The sequence below is a fragment of the Gallus gallus genome, chromosome 3 (assembly GCF_016699485.2).
Source record: "Gallus gallus isolate bGalGal1 chromosome 3, bGalGal1.mat.broiler.GRCg7b, whole genome shotgun sequence".
NCBI lineage: Eukaryota > Metazoa > Chordata > Aves > Galliformes > Phasianidae > Gallus > Gallus gallus.
The window spans coordinates 44825943-44852531 of record NC_052534.1 but is presented as its reverse complement, the minus strand read 5'-3'; the positions used below and the strand labels follow the sequence as shown (position 1 = coordinate 44852531).

Below are 26589 nucleotides of genomic sequence, written 5' to 3'. Positions count from 1 at the left end.
TACTGATTTATGCTACAGGAGACTGCAGCCCTTCAACTGTATACCAAGATAGTTTTAAGGGACTTCTTATCAGTCAGTCTCTGGTAAATCTAGCAGGGGCATATTCAGGTACTGTTGGTCTCCTGGCTGTCCCTTCTGTCATCTTGGGGTTATGGATCCTGTAGGAGAGGCAGGAGCAACGTGTGCCTGTGTCTTAACTCTGCCAAGGCACAGCCCAAACTTTCAACAAAGTCACTTCCAAAGGCTGTTCACTGCTGCCTGCTTGTGGGGATGAGGCAAGTCACAGAAGAAGGGCAAGGCACAAGGACAGCCATGGCTATGTCTTCAGCCACATCAGCAAAGTTCTTTAGAGGACGTTTGCCAAGGTCTTCACTGCAACCAGATCTGTGCAGAGAGGTAACAGAGGCACAGTGACTGCTTTCCCTTCCCCACACTTAGCCCCCCTAAGGAGGTGGCAGTACAAAGACGTGTGACAGATCTTGAAATGACTCCGAGTAGCAAACTATTGATACAGCACAAGATGATGCACTTCTCAGAGCTTTGATGCAAGTGCTTTGATGCACTGCTTCGGTTTGCATTTGTATACTACACATACTAACAGCAAAAGGTATGCTAAAAGGTCAAAGGTGGAAACAACAGAATGAAAGAAACCTGTGCAAACTTATTGCCTTCTCATATATTACTCAGGTTACTCATATGTTACCTGTTTGTTCCATTGGTTTTAGTTTCTATGGCTTGCCCCTTACCTTTTTTCAAAGCACAGAAGAAGCAGGCCTCACTTACTGAGAATTTAGTCAAAACTGGCTTTTTTATTTTCAATGCCAACTGCATTTTTAAACCCTCATGGGCATTTTTAACGGTACTGACTCTTCTAGTGTCCAAGTTTATTTTCACAGCTTACCTGCAAAGTGAGGCTAGGGGAATGAGTCTGATTCTGCCATCCTTGTTGAAGTCAGTAAGCAGCTTCTTTCGTAATTACTAGCCTTGCACTTCAGAAAAAGGTAAGAAAAATCAGGGCCCTTTTACAGTTGCTCTGTTTGTGCTTCCTTTAAATGCTCTCCTTGCACCAAAAAGGTATTTGGGAGTGTGATGCTGCTCATCTGGGAGGAGGCAGATTCTCATCACAGAAATGTAATTGAACTTAGTAACAAATTCAAACAAGGAATCTGGATTGTCAGCTAGAGAAGGATGTCTCATTAAATCCAGATTTTGGATATGCAGTTCTTCCATTACCTTATGTACAACTTTTAGTCCCATATATCCTCATACACAGCCTCTTTCAGTAATAATGCATGGCACTCTTGGCTGGCAGAGACTGATGTGTGCAGAGGTAACCTAAAAACAGACAGAAGAAAGAGGATGAAATTGTGATATTATCCTGCTTAACAACTTCCTCTGTGCTACAGAGCAGGACATTTGATAATGCAGCCGTTTGTGTGTACAGGGTGAAAACTGTCATTTAGATATAATAGCTAAGATCACTATTAACAAAAACTGTAGAGTCAGCATGTAAGAGACAGTAACCCCTAAAGAGAAAAGCATCCCTAACAATTCAATTCACAGCAAAACTCTTCCAATTGCATATGAACATTTTTCCTACCTTTTATTGATGCAAAGGCTACTTTTGAATGAGTCCTGATCAAAACATTAGTGGTAGATCAGTAGGCTTTTATGGTACTATTGTTACCATGAGCAGCTGTGACACAAAAATTCACAGTGTCTGTAATTGGGAAGTGAAGATGGCATAAAGCTTTACATTCAAAATAAAACCGAAATGTTCCTTCCCCTTCTTACTGGCGTAGGACATGAATGAACTGCAAAGGCTTTATAGCTACATGGGAAGATGTAATATTATTATGTTTTCTCAGTGAATATGAAATTCTTAGGGTTTCCAGAAACATTAAAACATATTTTGGAGAAATGGTGTCTGACAGGGCACTGCTTTTTACAGAGAGGATGCCCTAAGGGCACTTACTTGGTGCTGCTAATGTTTGCTGCTGGGTTTTCCACTAAGCAGTTTGCTAAAATGTAATGTGTGTTTTTGAAACCCACATTACATAGGCTTTCATGTTGTGACCATGAAGAATTTCATTTTTGTTTTCCTCACAAAAAAAAAAAGAAACTGTTAAAAAGTTGGAGAGATTTTTTTTATTCCTACAGAAAGAAATGAAAACTCTATAAATGTTACAGATTAGTACGTGTTCCAAGAAATATACAGCACATATGTCTTTATCTCCTAAATGCGGGATACCTTCTTAATATTCTACTCAGTGTCTCTAGAATGCTATTTATTTAGTTGCTGCTAGGTGATAACACTGGGAAAAAAGTTAGAAAATGCATAAGTGGCAGAGAATACAACGCCTTACTTAAACTTGAGCAATTTTAGATCCTGCAATAAAGAGTGAAAATAACTCTTAAAATGTACCCCATTTATATATATTAAAATTATTACCTAGCAATACAGCTTATATTCTACCAGACATCATTGTATATAACCTCAGTTAGGAAAAGTAAAAAGAATCCCCATGAGATAAACTAAATGGGAAAATGTAAGGATGTGATTATAAATGCGTGGCATTATTTCAAACATTGTCACCTACTGATAAACAGCCATTAGAATCCCCTCTGGAAAAACTGTCTCTAATCCTTCCTTAACAATAAATAGGGTATGAGCTGGAATGTGGCAGAGCAAAGATCAAGATCATTGAAATTCCCTTCATGTCTCTTCTCCTCTCATCTCCGCCCCCCCCGGAGTGTTACATGCTCAGAAGTTGCATGAAGTGAGAAGGCTGGTCCAATGATCTATTTATCACCAAGCTGCTGTAACAGAAATAAGTTTGACTGCAATCACCTGTAACACACGTCCTCCCTAGTGATTAGGGAGTTGTGTTGCCTGTGCCCAAGTGATCTTCAAATTGTAGCAAAAAGCAAGCTGTCTGCAGCTGATGTAATCCCACCAGTGCAAGATATTTAATGGAGATTCCTGAGTTAAGAGTTTGGTTGCTTCAAACTTCATCAGTAGTCAGAGACACACAAGGAACATTTGGTGAAAATGAGTCAGATAATTTCGGCAATTTTCATCACTGATGTGTTTTGAATTTTTTAATTAATGCCAGCCTCATTTTCCCCACAAATTGGTAGAAATAACATCCCTTAACACCACAGGACAAGGCCCAGGTTTTGGCTTGGAAACCAACAAAGTGCATGCTTCCCGTATAGCCCAAAAAGAGAGAATGGGCAGAAATGAATCAATTTATCACAGCTGTCTACCCAAATGTATGCAACTCTTCCCTTAGGTTAATAGGGAACTTCTGGTTTCAATTCAATGAGGGAATTAAAATTGAAGACCAAATGCTTAATGATTCATGTAGCCATCATTTAATGATAAAATGAGGCTGTTCAGCTTCCTTAGCTTCACCTCTCTGACTTCACTCTACTCCCCAGTAGTGTGGTGAGAATTTAATGTAAATATATATGTTTATTTGTTTATTCCTACTTTCTTTGCTGTCTGACCCTGTTTGTCTGTGGAGCTATCAACCCTCCTGTAGAAGCTTTTTAATATTAGTCAATTTCAACCAAGTTTGGTCAAGGCAAAAAGATCCAAAAGATGCTGCATCTATAAAAGCAGACTGCTAGTCAAGCAGAAAAACTGCTAGCATCCCTACTGACTAAAATCTTTCACCATTAATACAATCCTTCTTAGCCCTTGGAGTACTTGCACAGGCCAAGGGAGGAGGCAATTTATGCTGCCATCATCACACGTTCAGCACTATCTGAGCCACGTAGTTCAGACCAAGTTTGCTGTATTGAGTGTGGCTGGGAGGGAGTTAATTTTCTCCACAGCAGCCTTTGTGATTTAATCATAATCACATTTGTGATTTAATCAGTGTTGCTAACATGCAAGTGTTTTGGCTGTTGCTGATAGACTGAAGCTCTCTCTGCTTCTCTGTACCCTGGTGACTGGGCCAGGGACAGGCAAGGGGTTGGGTACAGAGCTAGGACCGCTGACCTGAACTGACCAAAGGGTTACTCCGTGGTGAATAATGTCATGTGCAACAACAAAAACTGTGTGGCTTTCTTCTTAAAATAACTGTTGTTTGGAGACTGGCTGTGCATCAGTCTGATTGTAGCTACTGGTAAGTGATTGCTTTTCCATCGCTATTTGTCTCTTTCCTTCAGTTATTAAACTATCTTTACCTCAGCCCATGTGTATTTTTTTACTTGCTTCTGCTCTTCCTATTTTCTTCCCCGTCCCACTTAGTGTGGGATTGTGTGATTATTGGGGTAGGTACTGAGTTGCTGGCCAGAATCAACCTACTATATTCATCTACATCTACATGAGATATACCAGTAGCGCTATAGGCAAACCTTGAGGATAAAAACTGAAACAAGTTTAGAAAACAAATAACTTATCAATCTGGAGTTATTCAAATCCATCATGCTATCAAATTCACTGAAAGTAGAAGCTTTACAGTACTTTTACTGTAAGGTAGTTTAAAAAAAAATAAAAAAGCTTTTGTAGCACTTGGAGAAAACATTTACAACACTCACAAACATGTTCAATGATGATTACCAAAAGAAAGTGTAGATACCTGATAAACCGGAGGAGCTGCTGAATCAGAGACAACGATTACATTAATAAGAAAGACTTCTGGATTTCTCTCTGCAAGCAGTTAAATAATTGATCATACAGTCCTCAAAGTTTGAAATTTCATTTGGGAGTAGGCCAAGTAAAGCCTGGAGAACAAAGATGGGGGAACATATATGGAGGAACCTCATAAGATGCCCCTGGAAACATCAAGATTCATGTACCTCTTACACATGCTTTCTTCCATAGTGGAGTGAGGCAACAAGAAAACCCATTTTTCCTTGGATCAAGCAGTGTTGCATAACAATAAATAGAAATAATTTATTAGAGACCTGGTAAAGCTCTGCTAAGACCTTTTATAATTCAGTATAAATAAGTAAGTAAATAGTATTTACAACTAGCAAAATAATAGTGTGATGGATGTATTGCTTGCTGGAAATGTAACAAAAGAGACACTAGATGTATTCATTACAGCGGGCTCTAGATTATGGATATTGTGTGTTTTCTGATGAAGCCAACACTGATTTCAAGTTTCTCAGGACCAGATTTTTTCATAAAGCTCAGCATCCAGAATCAGAAAAACGTTTCCGTTTGCTTTGTATTTTTATTTATTTAATCCTGCCCAAAGCTATACAAAAAGGAGGACTAAAAATGAAACACCACTGACTGTTTTTAAATTGTGCATAGTAAATGTTGCATGAAGAGAGACCATTAGTCTCAGGAGGACACATCCTACCATGCTACCTTGCTGCTAGTGCTGTTTAGAAGCCTGTTTGCTTTCTGTAAAATCCAACAAATTGAGTCAATAAAAATATCGTTGTTGTACTTCTGCAATAAACTAAGGACCTGAATGATTGCAGCTTAGCTAAGAAGTACCTTAATATTCATGAAGCACAGCCTGAATAATATTTTTGTGTGGTCTTATAATCAGTTACATCACTTCTAAATCTCATGATCTTGAATCAGATTTGATTTAAGCTTCATTAACTAATTTTAACTTAAATATCACAGCCATTTTTGCCTTTTGAGAAGGCAAAATAATAATGAAAAAAAGACAAGCAAACCTGCCATTCATTGCAGCAGTGAGCATTTGAAATGTCAATGTGGCTTACTGATGTAAGCAACTAGTTTTGAGGCTGGTGTACAGAAAATAAAGTTGGCAGACTACAGAGATTACTGTTCATGAGGCAGACAGTGCAGTCGTGTACCAACTAAGAATGAGTATACAGAGTATTGCTTCAGCTGTACTTAACTAAAGCTTTTTAAAACAACTCTGACGTTGGTACTTAATGGATTTTAGTTTGCACTAAAGTGAGGTGGAGAGAGTGGGCACAAATATGTTTTAAAGATGAAATATTAAATGAACAAAGAAAGAGGGAGAAAGCTGGGACATTAAGTTCTCCCAGAGATCTCCTATGTGCTGCTAAAAAGCCAAACTAAATGGTGTTTTCAAAGCCTTTAAATTACCCTTCTCCCAGTGATGCCAGTAGTTGAAACTCCCAGTGGTTACTCAGGATGTTGTGTTAGGTCACAGTTTAGGCCACTGAAAAGCCTAACCTTTTAAAATTTTATTGTATTTTCCTTGTGTCCTTCCTGCTTCCCTGGGCCCACACCATCGTTACGTTGGCATGAGGTTGCCACCCACTGTGGTGCAGCCACAGCTTTCCCCTGTGCGGGAATGCAGCCATGGGGAGAGGGCTGGCACACGCCTGAGCTCTTGTATACGTGTGGTCTGGTTGTTCTGTCTGGGCTGAACTCCCTGACTGTAAAATAACAGATAACGGCACTTCCCTGCTGACATGGATTTTGTGGATTCCTCAAGGGATAAAAGCCAAACAAATAATGTAATATGTGACATCTTGCTTCATATTTTATCTACTGGCATAGAACCACTGTTCCATTATTCAGAAAAAGATGGCACAGATAAGAAAAAAATAAATTAAAAGCAAAGAAAAAAAGCCCCATTAATAATAAATTAGAAAAATAAAATGGTGTATGGCCTGATTTCTACAAAATAATTCCTGTAGATACAAAGGCCACTACATTAAATATGATTCTCCATATGATAAATGAGCTTCTCACAACTTGCCCACCTCACTGCTTGCTTAAAGCCATTACAATTTTTCTGGTCTGCATGAAATTACCCAAAATATGAGAAAGGGCTACTCATTGCATGTACTTTTGTAACTCCTAGACCAGGCATGGCAATGCGACCCACCCCCTCCTGAGCTGGTGGCCATTGCTCAGCAATAAGCAAACTGTCAGTGCGCTATTAACTCTGTGTTGACTGAAAGCAGGGCACAAGGAGGGCAGCGCAGTGCAGTGCTGGCTCAAGTGGTGGTGCATAACTGCATGCATTCTGATATACTGGTTAGACACGGGGCACTGAACAGTGAAGAATATGCAGCTGTGCTTTCTGTTCGATAAAAGAATTTGAAAATAGAATCATAGAATCCTTAGAGTTGGAAGGGACCTTTAAAGGTCATCTAGTCCAACTCCCCTGCAGTGAACAGGGACATGCACAGCTCCATCAGGTTGCTCAGAGCATGGTCCAGCCTGTCCTTGAGTGTCTCCAGGGAAAGGACTTTCACCACCTCTCTGTGGCCTTCTTGTTGATGGGCTTAAAAATAAAACTGACTGACTAAATGCCACCAGGACTGGAATTCCTTTTCAAATTTAGCTGCATTATCCCAAATTACCTTGTTGAATTCCAGTGGGTAAGGTACCCAATTCATCTTCTCTTATAATTGCTGATACCATGGATTGCATCCATAGTTAAGCTTGGATACAACTAAGAGCTATGGAAACATCATCTTGGATTACATCAAGTGTGTCTACAACCAGTTGGTAGCCCCTTTTATTAATTCTTCACCACTGAGGCAGTATATCAGATAACACCCATTGGTTAGATCCCCATGCTGATAGAAAAGACGGCAATGGATGTTGTAATGTATGTAAAATGACTCATTGCTGCATGTAACTTATTTTGTGTATTTCAGCATCCACTGGTACTCCTAAGTCCTTTTTCAGCAGGGCTGTGCTCCATCCTTTCACCCCCCACCTCATGAAGCTCCCCTGGGCCCTCCGCTCAAGCCTGTCTACGTCTCTCTGGATGGCATCCCATCCTTCAGGTGAGTCAACCATATCACAGTTTGGTGTCATCTGCAAACTTGCCAAGGGTGCACCTGACCCCAGTGTCAATCTCATTCATGAAGATATTAAAGAGCACAAGACCTAGTACTGACCCCTGAGGGACGCCACTTGTCACCATCTCCATCTGGACACTGAACCACTGACCATCACTCTCTGGGTACAATCTTGCAACCAGTTCCTCATCCATTGAACAGTCCACCCATCAAACTGATATACTTCCAATTTAGAGAGAAGGATGTTAAGGCAGATCCACTAAGTTTTCCAGGAAGGACTTGCCTGTGGTGAAGCCATGTTGGTTATCAAGTATCACCTCCCTCTCTTCCATATGCCTTAGCACAGCTTCCAGGAGAATCAGTTCCATGACCTTCCCCAGCACAGAGTTGAGGATGACAGGCTGGTAGTTCCCTGGGTCATCATTTCTATTCTTCTTAAAAATGGGTGCAATTTAAAAATGGGTGAAATTGCTGAAGGACTGCCAGGACAAGCAGACACAGGATTTCCTTCTGTTAGCTGCCTTGGTCCAGAGCTTTCTTTTTCAGGCTTTGCTGTTGCTTGAGGAGGAACTGAAAGAAGCATGTGAATTTTGCTGCCTGGGAACAAAATCTCATTTTAAAGAATCAGACCAGAACTCTCCATTGCTATGTAGGGTATTCATAGGCAAAAGGCAAAACTCAATACTTAATTGTCCTTTGAGAGTGTAACTTTTCCAGTAGCGTTATCATCTTTCTTCTGAAGTGCCACTTACTGATTTCTTTTTAAAGTTTACATTTCAAAATGAAATTAGTTGGATTGTAGTTGGCAGAAAGGTAAGGGCAGACGTACAAAGTTTATTTTAGTCAGCCATGGCTCCTAAAATATTATTTATGCTAAGCTTTGAGATACGCTTTGTCCTTAGGGAGCCAAGATGTTACATATTTTCTTCTTAATCTACTCAGTCTTCAGATTTCACTGCCAGCTGGAATTGAATATTAGACATTTTCTGTATTGTTATAGAGCTGAATTATTATAGAGATAATTATAATTGAATATTTCAGCATATATTCTGTACTTAATCCATTTAACATGTATTAAATGGAGCTCAGGTTGCAGTACCAGGAACAAGTCTCTAATTGTATTAATCCAAAAGATGAAGAAGGTTTGAGGTGAAGCGACTTCAATTAACAAAGGCAAACTTAGACGTAAAAGATGCAAACTTCTTTTTTTGCTTTATATCACTGTAAAGAATCATCTTCTTTCAGCATTAAATTTTAGTGTTTCCAGAGTACACTGCTAGTGGCAAACACAAACCCATAAGCTCTTGAAACCTCTGCTTCTGCTTATGCCCTCAGTCTGCCTCTTGTTTTGTGCTTGAATCCTGTTTCCCTTCCTCACCCTGCGGCTGACAGGAGTATTTCCAGAGGCATGAGTGCCCAGCCAAAGGGAGCATTTGCCAGGCAAGTGACTGCTGGTAAAGAAAAATGACAGCTTGTAAGTTTTAAGAAAAGGGCCCCTCCACCTCCCCACTCCTCTGTAATAATGACAGAACGTACAAACAGGACTGTGGGTATCCCCCACATCTGGAGCTGCACTCAGTCCTTGGGAGGTACTTTTCCATCACACCTCTGCCATGACCAAGTGTGTCTGAAACTTCCTACAAACCCCATCCACATGCACAGCAGGCCTATACCTAAACCCAGAGGCACCAAACCAACTGATGGCTAAAAATGGATGGGACTAATCCCACCCTGCCTGCTCACAGCTGAAATAAGAGTAACAGACTGCAGAGACACCCAATACTTGGTTTGTTCTGTTTCACTTTGGTTTAAATCACTATTTCAATAAGTTTAAAAAAAAAAAATGTTTTACATTCTTTGAAGGTATTTTTCCATGCAGAATAAAAAAGAAGAAAGAAGCACAGGAAATTTTAGGTCCACTTCACACATTTCTGTAGGCATTCTAGCATTCTTACTGTGTCAGCAGAGCATTAATCTTATTTTCTCATGCCCTCTACACTGTGAAAACCATGAAAATTAATCTTACTGTAAACAGAAGTGAAGTACAGATGGCTGTACCATCTCAAACTGTGTGTATACAGATATATATATTAATACAGAGAAAATCAGGATGTGTTCTACCAAAATCTGCAGAAGCCACACTTTTTTTTAGCAAGTGGGTGTCATATGCTTGCAAACTGAGAATCTGGACTGCGTGAAGAAGTCTTACGTGGCAAGGGGCTATAAAGTCACACTCTAAAAGTGAATAATACTGAGTCAGTGCCTTTATTCTGAACTCCTTTATTCTCCTTTCTTGCCCTTGCTTATGTCTTTGATAAACATTCATAATCCCATCTTCTGACAAATTCTTCCCAAGAAAGAGATCTTTGTGTTGTAGCATTATGACTCATGCTCAGTCATGCCCTGCCCAGACCAGAAAGAAATACAGGAGCTGATGTGCATGGTCCCTTGACTTCAAAGGACCTTCATCCAGGAGCTTGTGTTATAGGTATCTACATTAAAATATTAACTTGTTAGGGATAGCTCTAACTCAGTTAAACTGTCTTCCAGTAGACAAGTTTTTCTCTCTCTGCAAGAAAGGCACTAAGCAAAAATTGGAAAGAGGTCCAGACTTCTCCCATGTAACTTAGTATAAAAGTAAAATTATTCATGGAGATTTTTCCCAAGCCTGTTGGTAAAAAGCCGTAAAATGATAAAATAGACCCAGGTGAAGGAAATCAAATAATGAAATAATCAGAGCTAACAGTAAAATATCCTCATTAAGATAGTGTACATAAATGAACTACATCACTTCATTCTATTACACTCCTGTGCTCTAATGAAAACATTTCTGCACACATTTTAGTTCACTTGTACTAAAAAGGAAAATGGCCTTTACCAGGTGGCCATTGTGCTCTCTTTCCCACTTTCTTTCTCTCTCAAAGCATTTTCTTAATTCCATCAGTTCACTCTCATTTTTGATACCTTACCCTTATTTTTTTTTTTTCCTCAGACTTCTAAGGTGATTTCCAGCTGAGACAGATGAGTACTCCACTGCTTTTAACAGTTGGGCATTCTTGTAGAGCCTGGGACTTCTTTGTACCTCGAGATTGTTGCTCTGCACTGACTGATCCAAGGCACACCCATATTCTCAGAAGTCTATGGTCACACCACACAAGCTGTTAATTCAGACTTGATACAAGAATTCCAAGGCCCTGGAATTTATCTTCTTCTAAGAGTATGCTTTAATCACGGGGCTAGTCTCTCAGCTGAGAATCAGCTGAGTTTAATCTGTCAAGGAAATTCATTATCCATTACACCCAGCATCTTTGTACTCACCTTGTATAAAAATAAATACATAAGAAATGAAGTCAATTTTGACAACTTTATTTACTGTGTGCTTTTTCTCAAAATGAATTGTAAGAAATCCTTACCTGACATGTTGAGATGAACAGTACCCATTTCATTTTAGATTAGGACAACAATGTAAAGGACATGAAACAGTAAGATTGTTCAGGCTTGGAAATGCTATAAAGCTTTACTTATTGTGTAAACATTGTAAAATGAAAGAAGTTCCTCATTATTTGAGCTGTGAATACATTTTCAGAAATATAACCATATTCTGATTCAATTTAGATTGATACTGAAGGAAACCCCCGAGAAGGCTCCTCCTGCTTCCCCTTGCTACATCCAAAGTATTGCTGTACTCACAAGAAAAATGAAACCCTAAGAGTCTAACTTCTGCAACACTTAATCATATCCAATCACCACCGCAACACTCGTGGTTAGAGCTCAAACTGCATACATCCTCAACTAATCTATGAGAGGTAACATAGTCTGTGTGATGACAGGCAGATTTCATGCCGTGTTACAAATACGCAAGCACAAATCTGGCATAAAGCTGGCTGTTTCTGTGAGAATTTGGTTTGAAAGCAAGAACCCTGCAGTAAACCTGTTCAGAAGGAACCCTGAGTAAACACTGAACAGCCAGTGTCTTCCATCTGCTAAAAAGCTATTAAGCTGTTAAGAAATACAGTCTTAAAATCAAAAATTGTGCTGATTGAGCAAAGGAGTTGGTACTGGGACTCTCCACCATAGCCCCTGATACACACAAGCACCTTCTGCTCTCTTGCAGGAGTTAGGGATTTCTGACTAGAAATATCAAGCGAGTTCCTCATGGTAAACCTGTCTACTCCCTGTGCTGACAGGCTGCAGATATTCAGAAAGGTTAAATTTATCCTTCTTTGTACCACAATGAGTAAGTCTGTCCATTAAAACAATTTCTCTTTTTAGCTAGTGGATTTAAAACCCTTGGCATACCTCCAGTGTGAGTTTAGTATGATTTCATAGGCAAGCAAGAAAAAAACAACAAACTGAGCTAACTTCTGAACTCTCCATCCCTGAAACCACTGGGAGTTTTGTTTAAGCAAGGAGTTCAGAATGTGACCCTGATGAAAGCCAGCTGCAGCAGCAATGCCAGCCAGCCCCTGGGCCACTGTGCCATCAGTCAAACCAGTGATTGCCCATGCAGGTTCTGTTCCACTCCAGGCCACAGTTCCAGCACCACTCAAACCTGCACTGAGGTCGAGGACATTTCATGTGCATGCAGCCACCTGCAAAACAGCAAAAGAATGGTTTTGGTAAGCACTTACTGATATTAGTCAGCCAGCAACAGTTTTAAAATCAACTTTTGTTGGCGTTCAATTACTAACCAAGTAAACTACTTAGTGAAAGTGAAATGCAAACCTGAAGACTGCTTCTCCTCAGCTTTCTACATCCTGTTATTCCCTCTCCTATTAGGATGCAACGTGCTGGTGTCATTTGAGGGACTGCAGAAGTAGGAACTGTAGTACTGTCTGACACTTGGAGAGACTGCGCAAGGGACATAGAACAGCAATGGCAGGCTCTGAAAAAAACACTCGCGGAGGTGTCTGCTCCAGGGTAATCTACACTAGTAGAGTCGTGAGCCAGAAGTTGAACTAAATTATTATGTTTTTTAAATTTGGATTCAACGTTGGAGGGATTTGCAAAGAGTAAATCAAGAGACAGATTCGGCTGACTGCCGATTATATAAAAATGGCATTAGTAATTTAAGTTGACTTGACCTTCTTAATATCTGAAGCAGTCTTTTGATCACATCAATGTTTCCTTTGTGTTAGGTTTCTTACGTGCCCATACTGTGAGAGCAGCTTTCATCTCTCTGCTCACAGCCTTGATGATATGTTTAGTTTGTAATATATAAAACATTAACATTGTCAAAGGTCATTACAAAAATGTACTTCAAATGGCAATTATGTTGCTCACCACACAAAGAAATCTCTTGTATAATTCAAACAGAACGAAAACCGTGCAGTAAGGAGTGCTGAAATGTCATCTCAGTTTGACTCCAGATGGTGATAGGATGTACAAGGAGTGTGTGTTTCCTACTGTATGACCTGCTACCCTTACACAACCTTTCCTATAAATGCCACTCCAGAAGGTAAGAACAGCAGATACTAGAACTGATCTGTTAAAAAAGGCCAATCTGCTTCATGAGACAGAGGGAGAAAACTAGCTGTGATGGCAAGGTCTATTCAACATATCAAACATTTTGTATTTATGTAAGAGATGCAATTCATTGGACATTTCTATGTTATTTAAATGTAAGTGTACTGATGGCCAGCCTCCACAGTACATTTTACTTAAAGTTTAGAGCCAATCCTCTCTTACAATTCATATTAAGCCACCACTGGATGAAATGCATCTCAACCCTGCTGCAGGAACTAGGGTCCAATAGGCACTGTGTCAAGCATGTGTTCTACCTGCTAAGCTCCATCAGTCAAGTTATCTGCTATACAGGTGCTGAGATCAGCAGTCAGTGTGCAGAGTGCCTCAAGCAATGTGGCCCACAGCTCAGTGAGAACAGCAGTGCTCTGAGAGACACGGATGTGTATTTAAACTCACTTAGACTGACAACAGAGCTGTGGGACACTGCTTTGCTCTTTCATGTTGGCTCTGCAGAAAAGTTATTGGCACTTAGACAGATTCTACAATGCCTGTAGAAATACAGGCTCTTGTAGAAATGTTATGGGCATAAAGAAATACAGTATTGCCACTGTCACTTGAAAAAAAAAAAAAAAAAAGGTGCCACAGAAACCTTTGGGGAGGAAAAGCAGAATTATTCTCTTGTGTGGAGTCAGAGCACTCCTCCCAAACAGGGATCGCTGGCAGATTTCCGCACACAACCACCAGCCTCTTGACACCAGCTGTACTCAGGGAGATGCAAAGTGTTCCTTTCAGTCAGCCCAGACGCTGGAACGTGCAGTACCTTTTACCAGGGAGGAAAGGAGGCACTGAACTTTTCATGCTTTGTGCCTTAATTCATGGGACCACTAAGGTGGGAAGGCACAGGGAAGACGCAGGAGCTCAGGGAATTTTAGAGCCACTCAGGGCAGCTGGGCAGCATCCATGCTGACAGCAGGTTATCCCAGTTCACTGTACTGGATTTTTTCTGCATGGCCTGAAGGCTACCTGACTACAGATGAGACTAAGCTGTTCTGCACGATGATCCTCCCCAGAACACCTTCTGCAAGCATGATTTTACCAGAACACTTGTATACCTGTCCCAGCCAGTTCTAGACTGCCAATGGAACCATGCCTCGCAGCAGCCAGGCACGCTGAGGACCTCCTGGCTTTCTGTGCATTCAGAGAAGCAAGCAGACTACTGCAGTTCCCAGGAAGTCTTGTCAGTTTGACTTCTCAAGGACATTAATCATTTTTGTTCACAGTTGTTAAAAAGTTTTCACTAACAAGCAGGCACAAGTGTGGTTTGTAAGTGGTGGTTTGAACATCTGTTATTTGTGCACGACTACAACTTTTTGGGGAGTACGACTAAACTAAATGCTGCTGAGATACCGGTCCCTTTTGAAAATCTGTTATTTAAAATTGGTATACATTTTTGAGAGAATGCAATTAGCAAAGGTGTTTTGTTAGAAGACATTAGGTGCCTTTTTATCTTCTGACTCAGTGAAACACATCAGTACCATCACCACGGTATTGTTACATGGGAAACAATGGGCTGCCAACAGTTTACAAATGTCAGTCTGGAAGCTGGAACATGCAGTACCCATTATCAGAGAAGACAGCAAGCACTGCATCTTTCAACCTTCATGCCTTAATTCACAGAATCACTGGGGTGGGAAGGGACCTTGGGAGATGATCCAACTCAACCTTCTTCTGCTCACAGAAGGGTCAACTAAAGCAGGCTGCTCAGGGTCACGTCCAGTCAGGCTTTGAATGTTTCTTAGAATGGACTCTCCATAACCAGTCTGGGCAGCTTGTCCCAGTCTTCAACCACCCTCACGGTGAAAGGTATTTTCATATCAACATTTTCATTCAACACTGCATTTGGGCTCATTGCCTCTTGTCCTTTCACTCCACACTACTGAGAGGGGTCTGTGTTCTTTACCACTCCCATCAGGTATTTATGCACACCGGTAAGATTCCCCTCAGCCTTCTGTTCTTCAGGATGAACAGACCCAACTCTCACAGTTTCTCATGACATGCTCATAGATTCTCATGACATGCTCTCATGACATGCTCCTTCCTCTAAATTAGTCACCTCTGTAGCCCCTTCACTGGCCTTGCTGTGCTATATCCACTTGTTAAATGGAGAGTTCATAACTGGACATAACATACTCCAGACATGTCTCATCAGAGCTGAGTAGAGTAGAAGGATCACCTCCTGTGATTTGATGGTGATGCTCCTCCTCATGCAGCCCAGGATACAGCTGACTTTCTTTGCTGCAAGGGCACTGCTGGCTCATGCTCAGCTTGTATACCAGGACATTCAGGTCCTTTTCTGTAAAGCTTTCCAGCCAGCTGGTCTCCAGCTTGCACTGGTGTATGGATTTATTTCTCCCCAGGCTCAGGACCTTTGCACTTATCTTTGTTGAACTTCATGGAATTCTACTCAGCACGTTTCCCAGCCTGTCAAGGTCCTTCTGAATGGCAGCATTACCAACTGGTTCCAGTACACTGAAATATTTCTAGATTGCTTCTGTGTCTTTGGCATTTTGCATTATGAGGCACTGTTCTGACATGGGTCAGGCCATAAGCAAGGAAAGGTCTGTTCCTGCTTACAATCTATTTTAAATAATTATTTTCTTCCAGGGGAAAAAAAAAATATAATGGCCTTTATTTTTTATTTTTTGATACATCAGTGGTTTTTATAAGCAACTTCCCTAGTTGGAATTATATAAATTATATCATAGTGTCAAATAGGGATATTCTATTTATGATGTGCTACAACAACTGCCTATAAATTAACAATGAAGTTACACAGTGTAAGAGAAAGTAAAGCTCCTAGCACTGCCTCCAGCCTAACCTGAAGGTTTTTTATTTGTGTATTCACATACCGTAAGTATGAACAGTCACAATTACTGTCTATTTGAAACCCAGTTCAACCTTCTGGCTTTTCAGCTCATTTTATAAGTCTGGAAATAACTTTTCTGACCTACTCCTCTGTTCTCTCTCTTTTGCTGCCTACCTTGCTCACTACACACTGCCAAATCTTATCTCCCCTTCCCACTCCTGAATTCATGCTTTCATTCCTTCTGCTCCTTGTGCTTGAAATCTCCCACTTTCCATCTGCCAGCTACCTTCTTTTCTTTCCTCATACCCCAGATTTCAGGATTTTGTCCTATTTCTTCCTCAGTAATATTTCCATAGTATCACTGCTTCAAATGTTTTCTCCTTACAGTTTACAGTGTCTGATTTAGCATTTTTAAAGTCCCAATTGTATAACTAATGCTACAAAATGGAGAAGCATTCTCTATACTCAATATTCATATAATACTTAGGCAAACATTTTAGGGTATTTTGATTAATCCACCTTAACACAATTAAATCTTGGAACAGCACATTCTACAAAGCGTAGCCTATTTGCTTTTCCTGTTCCTTGCTCTAACCAATCCATTGCTAATAGATTACTTTCCACCCTACAGGCACCGATCAGTGTAAGCAGTTTGTCAGGACTCACATTTCTTCCTTAGACTTGATCTCCTACTGCAGGCATTTCAGTGGGTTGAGATTCATTTCATTTCAACTCAGCTGCATACTGTCTAGACAACTACACCAAATCTAATTCTCCTACATCCCAATTTTACATGTGAACCTTCTGGACCTCATCAGACTCACGCTTTGTTTCAGTGTGAGATGAGTTTTGCCCTGTAAATATCTATTTTTTTCCATTCCAAAATGTATACAACTAACTGGGCATTCAGTCATATTAATGCTCCAGCTAGTGCAGCATTTTCCTTGTCTATCACATACATGAGTGTTTTGTGAGGCTTACTCAGTGGCTTCAGAACTAAGAGACTGCTTTCAAGATAACCTAGATAAAGTGGCAGAGGGAACATTCAAGCTTTGTGCCCTCTTGTCATAATAGCATGCATATATATGTGCACATGCTTGTTCATACATACATACGTTGTAACATTAATTTTACATGACAGTTAAGTACCAGTTATTTAACAAATTTACCATTTTTCTCCACTGGAATATGGCAGTTGGGGCATGGCTTGGTTGTTTTCTTGATTGTTTCTTTAGATGCCTCTTCCCACCGGGCTTGCATGGCTGCATTTTCATCAACTACATATCCCTGCAAAGAGAAACTACTCATGAGTGCAAGCTGCATTTTGTATTTTGAAGCAAAAATTCTGCACCTCTCCCCAGCCAGAACAACACAGACAGCAAAAGTCAGTAGGGCTGTAAAAGGGACTCCTGTGTTTGTCCTCTTTATGAGTGGGACAAAATTACATAATCTATACAAGTGTCCTACTTGGCAATTTCCTACCTAGAATGATAATGCAAGGACAAAAGAGATGGCAGTGCCCTGGGTACTTTCTATCATACAGGATTGGAAATGATGTTCAAAAGTAAACATTGTGTTTTGGTTCCAGCCTTGAAAAGATGCTCTATCTACTCATACCATGTTTTTTGCTTTTCAAGTGAGTGGAAAAACAATGACGTTACACTACATTATATCCTTTGTAAAAGCTGTTACAGCTTCTTTGTGTTTCTGCCTTCTAGATGACTACAGACTGCTCTGTCAATCAATTTATATTCCATTTATGTGGATTTCTAAAATATTTATTTCTAACAAGTCAGGAAAAAGAAATTGGCCCAACTTTGAAACGTGCGATATGACCCTACCTCTCACTGATTTCTACTGAGCTGCTACGGATAAAACACATGACTTTTTGCAGCGTCAGTGAGCAACATGTAGTTGGTTACTTCTTGGCTGGCGTCACCCGAGTTCAGATGGAGCAACAAAGAGCCACACCTCAAGAACACTCATCTAGTGGTCACTCCATCATGCATCTAAAATAATCAGCCTCTTTTAATCAGAAAACCTTGAAAATGTCTTTATGCTCTCATTTCCTTTATTCTATTACCTGTATCAGTCACCTGAGCCCTTTAAACCCTTCTACTGATCCTCACTTTTCTCCCATTTGCCAGTATTTCTGATGCAGAGGCAACAAAAGTGAACAAAGTTGTCTCAGCTCTATCCTAGAAGTGATTTTTACTTTTACTTCTCTGCTTCCGAGCAGGGAGTTAGGCTCTGCATGCTGCTGGGTTATTCAGCAGTATGGCAAATGGTGACATCTGTCGAACAGCACATTAGGAACCTCTGGGAAATAGAAAAGGCTACTTAGGCTAATAGCAAAGAACGTAATCTATACTGATCTCACAGCACCTCGATCTTTAAAGAAGGGTGATTTTAGCAAGAGATCTGAGCTAACACAGAGGGGCCTGAACAGAAGAAGTGGAGGGTAGGAATAGCAGTGGGGCCTCAGTTTGCCCATTGACGGAAGAGGATATTGATATCATCTGGTTGCAACAGCAATTAATTATTTAGCATCCATAAATACAAGATGAAAATCACTATCGCAGCAAAAAAAAACGTTACTATCATTTTCAGAACAATAGCTATAAGAGAAGACCAGATGCAATTTTAATTTTTGTATTCAACTCAGAAGAGCTCCGCAGTGGCTCCATTTTTTTTCCAAATAGTCCAAATCCAAATGATGTGATTCAGTAATCACATCATTGGAAATGTATTTTTTCCACATCTTCATGACTTTATTGTGCCATAATAGCAAATGACACTGAGGCAAAATTTCACACACCAAATTGCTAATTGGATTTGTATAAAGATATTTGACCTTAGTTCTAAAAGCAAAGACAAACTTTGGAACACTCAGAAATAATTAGAATAAACAAGTGCAAACTGCACATACACAATTCACTGAGAAAGAACAAATTGATGACAACAGCAGAGTGAATTATTATATTAATGTTTTCCTTTGCAAAACCTCTAGCATGAAATAGATTCAGCAGCATGTTATTTCCAGCCCATTAGAGCTGAAACATCCCTCTTATGCCCAGTATTGCTGAATGCTGAGTTAAAAAACTTCCTGCTGCAGGAAGCAAATGCAGAAAAATGGTACACCAATATAGAGTCTCTCTAATTCATTAAAGAAATCATACCTCCCAGATCTACGAGCCTCTACTGTTCGTGTGCTTTATATAGTGCTCCACATACAGTGACTGCAAGCACGTGTATTTATCTTCATTTTCTCCTCAAATAATAAAGAAAAAATTATATGGCAGTTCTCTGTTAGCAATGTCTATTTGTATCACCTTAATTCACCCTAAGCTAGCAGACCTCACCTTGATAATGGGATAGGTAATAGACCAGAGCTTTCAGCCAGAGGTGGTTCACACATGCCTGGGCTTGGATAGGAAGCTCTGCAGTACTTCAGGTATGCACCACATGGGATGGGAGACTTTGCTACACTTGTGATGCAGTATGCTCCAGTTCCCCAGTTATCATAGGGTATTTGTCAGAGCATTACTGAAAAGCTACTAGATTCCATCCATTCCACTTTATGAGTTTTTTTCGATTCCCAATTGTTCTGCATATGATGACAAGGAGGGAACACTCATAAATAACAGGAAGCTCTGGATGAGCTGTTGCAAGCATTTTTCAGCCTCCTTTCTTCAATACCTCTTAATGAGATGGTGAAAGAATTCACCTTGCTAGCTCTGGGTCATGCTGAAGGATGAAGATTTACTTCTGTTCTGTTCCTATGCTGAGTCTTGGAAAAACTAAGAGGAATAAAAAGACCACAGAGACTGCTGAGCTCGACACGGCATTACAAGAAAATGTGTACGTGGAAAGTTCTTCATGCAGTTAACCAACATTGAGCACTACAGACACAGAAAGCATGTTCAAACAGAAACAAAGCATCCTGCTTTAATGTAGCAACTCATTTGGGTAATGGGGCACATGCCACCTTGTAGGTAGAATTACGTAAAGCAATTGAAGTATGTGGTCAGTCAGCAACTAAACAGTACCATCCAGAGTAAAAACACGTATGGCACAACTTGTTCAAAAACATCAGAAGCGTTAGATACATAACGTTAAATTCAGATGCCACCATATTAGATTGTCTCATATAAGCACTCTGACAACCACGCTTAGTTTGCGTAGCACAGACAACATCTGAAAACTGAAAGCCCGTGGTTCAAAATAAATATGAAGCTGTTGACGCTATGTTGTGCTCAGCTTCTGTGAATGTGGTTGCTGGACTCTGGACTGTTGTTGCTGTTTATTTCCACTCTGATAAGCAAAAGAGCCGGTCATGCATTATTTTAGGAATGTATCCAAAGCAGTTTCCTTTTCATCAGAAATACTTTTCCTTCTGTTCCTTCCATAATATTTTTATTAACACTGCCTATAATTATTTTGGGTTAATAGCATATATACAGGGCATCAGATAGGCTAAAGGAGCTTTGAAAAAAAAATATTTGAGCAAATTAGGAGTCAACAATCTTGTAAAGAGAGGTGTGCTCATCTATGGGACCAGTGCTCTTATCTAGAGAAAGACTTGACTAATCAAAACACTAAAATGGTAACTGGAAAGATATCCATCAACGGAATTATGTTTCATTCAGAGGAAAAATAGTGTCAGTACCACTCAGGTCCAGCTACACTCACAAGAAGCAGCTTTGTGTGAGCCAATTGGCCTGATGTATCTAGGGAACTCTACTGCAAAAAAGAGCTGGTCTGTGATATCAGCAAGTAACTAAAATCCAAGTTCCATGTTATGCAAAGGGTACTGTGTCTGATGTGAGACGAAAGAGATTTTTTACTAAATAAAATTAGAGAGCTCCAGTTTGGTGACAGTGCACATCAAGATTCTCACACTGCATACTGGGGATGTTCCTATCAGAAGATGTATTTAATTTAAAACTCAAGCAGCTAGCAGATACTGAATGATCACCATTCTAAAGCAGACATCTAGTCTAATACAGGTCATTTTCGTGTAACTGTTTTGTACCAATGGAAGGAAGAATATGCTTTTTCCTGTAAGTGGCAACACATCTGCAATGGACTGTCAGTTTAACCTCTTAAAAGCAGCTTGTCACATCTTTTTGTTTTACTCTGGCTCAAAATATGAAAGCTAAATTCTGTCTATATAGTCCCCATCTATTCCTCATTAGACAGAAAGTCAAGACCTACTCTCAGATTTCTTCCAGTGCATCTTTACTTTTAGCATAGGGATTCATTTGTCAGGGCATTTCTGGGTTATAGTTATTTTTCTTGTTCCTTTAATTAGTCATCTGTGAGTTTAAGTATCCTGTGCCTGACACTGGGAATATACCAGCTCTGAATCCAAGCCTCAGTTTCTTTTCCCATTGTGTAAGATACTTAAGAAATTGAGCTATATGTACAATTTTTTGCACAGCCATGTTTTATTTAACTTTTTAAATTTATCTGATGGGAAAAAAAATCGATAGTCTAATAATAGATGTTCCAGATTTCATACTGCGACTCAAGACTCGTTGAAAGATATTTTGTATGAAGTACATCTCCAGTAGTCTTTTCTTTCACTAAAATGCAGCAAAATAATTCATATTTTTGAGGTCAGTATATACCATTGTATTGCAATTAACTTTCCCTTTTTTTTTCCCTGTAGAAAAAGAAGCTTACACCGATGGACTCATGTGAATCTAACGAGATTCAACAAAGCTAACAACAAGGTTTTGCACTTGGGTCAGGGTAATCTCAGGTTTGTGTACAGGCTGGGAGAAGATCTCCTTGACAGTAGCCCTGCTGGAAAGAACTGCTGAGCCATCAGTGTGTTTTGCAGCCAGAAGGCCAACAGTATCCTCGGCTGCATCAGCAGATGGGTGGCAAGCCGGGAGAGGGAGGTGATTGTCCCCCTCTGCTCTGCCCTTGTAAGGCCCCATCTGGAGTACTGCATTCAGGCCTGAGCTCCCCCACTGGCCCAGAGGAGGGCCATGAAGATGATCAGAGAGCTGGAGCATCTCTCCTATGATGAAAGGTTGAGGGAGTTGGGATTGTTTAGCTTGGAGAAGACTCTAGGGAGACCTCACTAAGGCCTTTCAATATTCAAAGGGAGATTATAAACAGGAGAGAAATCAACTTTTTACACAGGTAGATAGTGATAGAACAAGGGAGAATGATTTTAAACTAAAGGAAGGGAGATTTAGATTGGACGTTTAAATGCTAGGAAGTTTTTCACTAAGTAGGTAGTGAGGCACTAGAACAAGCTGCCCACAGAGGTTGTGGATGGCCCATCCCAGGAGGTGTTCTAGGTCAGGTTGGATGGTGCCCTGATCTAGTACTTAATCTAGCAGTTGACAGCCCTGACTGCGGCAGGGGGTTTGGAACGTGATGATACTTTGAGGTCCCTTCCAACCCAAGCCATTCTATGATTCTATGATACTGCATGCTTCTCATTTTAACTCTTGGGCATCGTGCACCATTTCATATACCACATCTTTTGTCTTCCACTGTTCTAAAACAAGTATGGAAGGTTTGCTGTAATAGTGAATAAACAATTCTGTAAGCGATATCTTTAGTATTCTACAGCATAAACACAAAACATCAATAACCAAGAGCAGATTCAGAAGTCACATACCTGTGGAGTCCAGTGTAATATGTACATTTTTCCTAATAATTCACCCTTCACTGAATTTTCAAAGAAAAAAAACTACTACTTCTTTAAAATAATATGTAGGCTGCTCTGCAAGTAATGCTTTCTATTTATTTCCATCAAAATTACAACAGATACAAAATGCACATCAACACTATTTGATAGAGCAAATTCTCAGCTACAAGAACTATTTTTCAACATAGTCGCTACCGTTAGCAATGCATTTTTCACCATCAATAAACAAGAGCCAGCATGCCACACTCACAAAAATCTGCACGAGTGAAAGTGACCCACTGTCACTACTGTCACTGCTGAAATGCACCATGCACTGCCTCACTGTGCTCACATCCACTTACAATACTGTAAGAAATAAATTGCATCAAACATGATTTTCATGAAGCATTAGCTTAATATTTAGTATTTTACCATTACAATAATTCAGCTAAGGATTTTCTGTAAGTGCCTTTGTTTGGGAATTCCACATTAGAATTAAATTCTGAAATAGCTGTTGTTCACAGTGAGCCAATATGTTTTTCTGCATAATTACAGAAAACTGCCACCTACATAGAGACCAGCCATCACAACTCTTTGTGCTTTCTGGAAATCTACAGCAAAAAAATCATATGAGATTGGACAGATGTTCAGTGATTGGGAAGGGAAACCTAGCAAGACACCGCTGTGTATTTTATACCACCTACTGGCAATTTAAAGATCTGCATACAAGAGGCAATGGGATAAAATGGAGGGGGGAGGTTCACTTCCAGCCCAAATGAGACAGAAACCCTTCCAGCAACTACAACACAAAAGACTTCCGCAAACTGCTAGGTGATGTTACAGGCTTTCCTGGATGTTAGTGCACCTGGGTATGTTTTCATGCTACGCCCGTGCTAGCACAAAGCCACTGAAGGCACTTCTGAGAAGTTATCAGATGGCTCTGTTTCAGAGCTTATCACCTGCTTGAAGGTGCATGACCGAGTTAGGTCTGAATCCTGCAACTGCAGTCAGGATCCAGGCAGCATGTACTGATGAACTGGATCAGATCTGGAAAAAAATGTACTTCCAAGCTTTGCTGCATCCCAGCTGAGGAACTGGATTAATTGTGGTTTGTCCAGAGGGGCTCCTGGGCTGGTAGGAGCTCTGGGTAAGTTATAGTGGCAGAAAAATAGTTGACAATCTCGATCCTGCAACAACTATTGGGGCATAGTAAAAACTGGGACCCAAATAACAAGCAACTGAGGTTTGATTTGAAGAGGGCAGGTTTGGGGACTAGAAGGCCTGTAGGTCGGTCAGGCAGTACCTGCTCTTGGTGAAGCCATACTGGTTGGCTTGTATCACCCCTCTCTCTTCTATGTACCTCTGCATAGCTCCATGATCTTTTCTGGCATGGAGGTGAGGCTGACAGGTCAGACTCTGGGTCATCCTTTCTACCCTTCTTAAAAATGGGTGCTATGTTACCTTTTTTTGAGTCACCAGGGACCTCATCTGACTGCTGTGACTTTTCAAATATTATTGAGAGTGGACTGGCAACTACATCAGCTAATTTGCTTAGCAGTCTGGAATGCATGTCATTGAGACCCATAGACTTATGAATGTTCAGGTTCCTTACGTGAACTTGATCTTTGGTTACAGTGGGAGGGACACTGATCCCCTAGTCTTCACCTTCCAACCCATGTGCTTGAGGGATGTGTGAAGAGCAGCTGTCAGTGAAGACTGAGGCAAAAAAAGTTGTTGAATAAATCCTACATAACACCAGAGAAACATCAGAAACTTCACATATCCATAATTTTAACTATCACAGAATCATAGAATGGCTTAGGTTGGGGGAGACCTTAAAGATTATCCATTTCCAACCCCTCTACTGCAGACAGGGCTGCCACCCACCAGATCAGGCTGTCCAGGGTCCCTGAATACCTCCAGAGATGGGGCATCCACAACCTGTCTGGGCAGCCTGTTCCAGCATCTCACTATCCTCTGAGTAAAAAATTTCTCCTTAATGTCTAACCTAAATTTCCTCTCTTTTAGTTTAAATCTATTCCCCCTTGTCCTATCACTATCTACCTGTGTAAAGAGTTGATTTCCCTCCTGTTTGTAACCTTCCCTTAATGATGGACCCTGGGGGTCACCACTTGTGGCAGGCCATAGAACTGTTGTCATAGAACTAGCTGAGCAGCAATTCAGGCTTGGACTAAGAGTACATATGACTTGATAGTATTTTAATAGCTAAGCTTGGAGCAGAAGGGACTACTTGGCAAGTTTTAAGACATTAGCTGCCAGGGATGTTTTATCTAAGCTTAGGTTTACAGCAGTTGTGCTAGTGTTAGTGGTAAAAATCGAACTGTTCAGAAAGGTTTTGTGCCAGTTTAGATAGGCTAATTTTAAGTTGCTGATTTAGAGAGGAAGCTGGTTTGTGGCTGGATTCCCCCTGTATATGAGTGAGGTAAAAAGAAGCCAGGAAGCTTGGTTTTGTGGTGTAGACAGCAGGTGCTTTGCAGTTATTACCAAACCTAAATCTGGCTGGAGTCACCTTTATGGTATCATTGATTCCATCATACACACTGTGTTTTTTAATCCATCAAACACGATTACTTCTCACATCCTAATCTTCAAATAACCCTAAGAAGCTGTAATGGTTTTAAAAGAAAGCTTGTCAATCGAAGTTGGCTCAGATATATATTTTTCCCCTAGAATTATGTAACTTATGCATTAAGATGGGAAGTAATCAGTACATTCTTAGGATGAGTTTTCAACAGGAGATCAAGGCTAAAAATGGAAACTTCAGTAGAAAAGAGGACATTTTATCCATCCCAATAGACCACACAAAATCTGCATATAGATATGCAAGACCTTAATATACCAGCATTTAATGCTAGGTCATTCTCTGCATTCCCATTGCTGGATTTCTCTTTTTCTATCTCAAATAGCAAGCAGGGAGGTGTACAGTGCCAGGCCTCATGCTTCCCTGCTCCTGGTGAGGGAGGGGGATGGCATGGGGAGTCCCCAGGCAGCAGATGGCTCTTTTGGTGCTCTGACATAGGGACCACATGAGCATGCTTTGAGTAGCAGCACAGCTCTTCTCACTCTCAATGCTGTCATCAATGCCTGGCCATCCATTTTTTTCCACAATATCACTTTTTGGCTTTGCTTCAAGTTCTTTTCCACTCCTCATCATCCACTACATTCATAGCCACCATACTGACTTCGGCCTAAACCTATCTACAGTGTTTCCTCTTACACTGGAAATGTCAAGACATGCAGGTGAGCGTAGAAACACTAAGCAAAGGGAAGATTCCTTTTGTTGTTGTGGCCACCAGAAGATAAAATAAGACCTGTATTTTTCTGATAGAAGATATTTTCCCAATACCACACATTCTGTGATCTTGTGATCTATCAGTTCTGGAGGAGAATGGTTTAGTGACTGCATGTGTGGCTCACCCTTAAATCTGACTACTAGCTATTGTGGCAATGAGATCTGTTTGTAAAATAAATGAAATGGAAAGGATCCTGACTAGGGGAAAGGGTAAGAGTCAAACTGGAGTAACTTAAGCCCAGGAGTAACTTAAGCCCTAAAAACAACCCTGGAAATGTATTATTCCTAACTAGACAGAGATGGTCAAAGTCATCATCACGGTCTGAAAAATAGTACAATAATGGCAAATTCTCAAAAGCTGTCACACACAGGATTCTGCCTCAGAGAGGACAAAAAGGACAAAAGCAGAAAATACAGGTGGATAAATATTTATATCCATTTCAGTGAAACAGATGAAACATTCCCACATACACCTCTTTCCACATAGGCTTTGTGAATGTTTTGTATGTATCATACTCTTGTGATGTATGCCAGACAATTTTTTACTGATGCAATTCA

General features: G+C 40.4%; 2 protein-coding genes across 5 annotated transcripts in view; both read right to left on the bottom strand.

Annotated features, from left to right (window-relative positions):
* Window positions 1-8764, bottom strand: part of AGPAT4 (1-acylglycerol-3-phosphate O-acyltransferase 4) — an 89977-nt gene extending 81213 nt beyond the window's left edge. Inside the window, exon 1 of the mRNA XM_046939193.1 lies at window positions 1234-8764. The gene's annotated coding sequence lies outside the window, so the exon portion shown is untranslated. The remainder of the gene's footprint in view (window positions 1-1233) is intronic.
* A 2320-nt stretch (window positions 8765-11084) lies between these two features.
* PARK2 (parkin RBR E3 ubiquitin protein ligase) overlaps window positions 11085-26589 on the bottom strand; it is a 680874-nt gene continuing 665369 nt past the window's right edge. For 3 of the 4 annotated variants that reach the window (XM_419615.8, XM_040698150.2, XM_046939192.1), the window contains 2 exons: window positions 17236-17353; window positions 11085-12326 (listed from right to left, as the gene is read on the bottom strand). In XM_419615.8, the coding sequence (XP_419615.4) occupies window positions 12217-12326; window positions 17236-17353 (228 nt within the window). In that variant the 3' untranslated portion in view covers window positions 11085-12216. Of the gene's footprint in view, window positions 12327-17235; window positions 17354-26589 lie in introns of those variants that run through there. The other variant, XR_005858705.2, reaches the window with a different exon arrangement.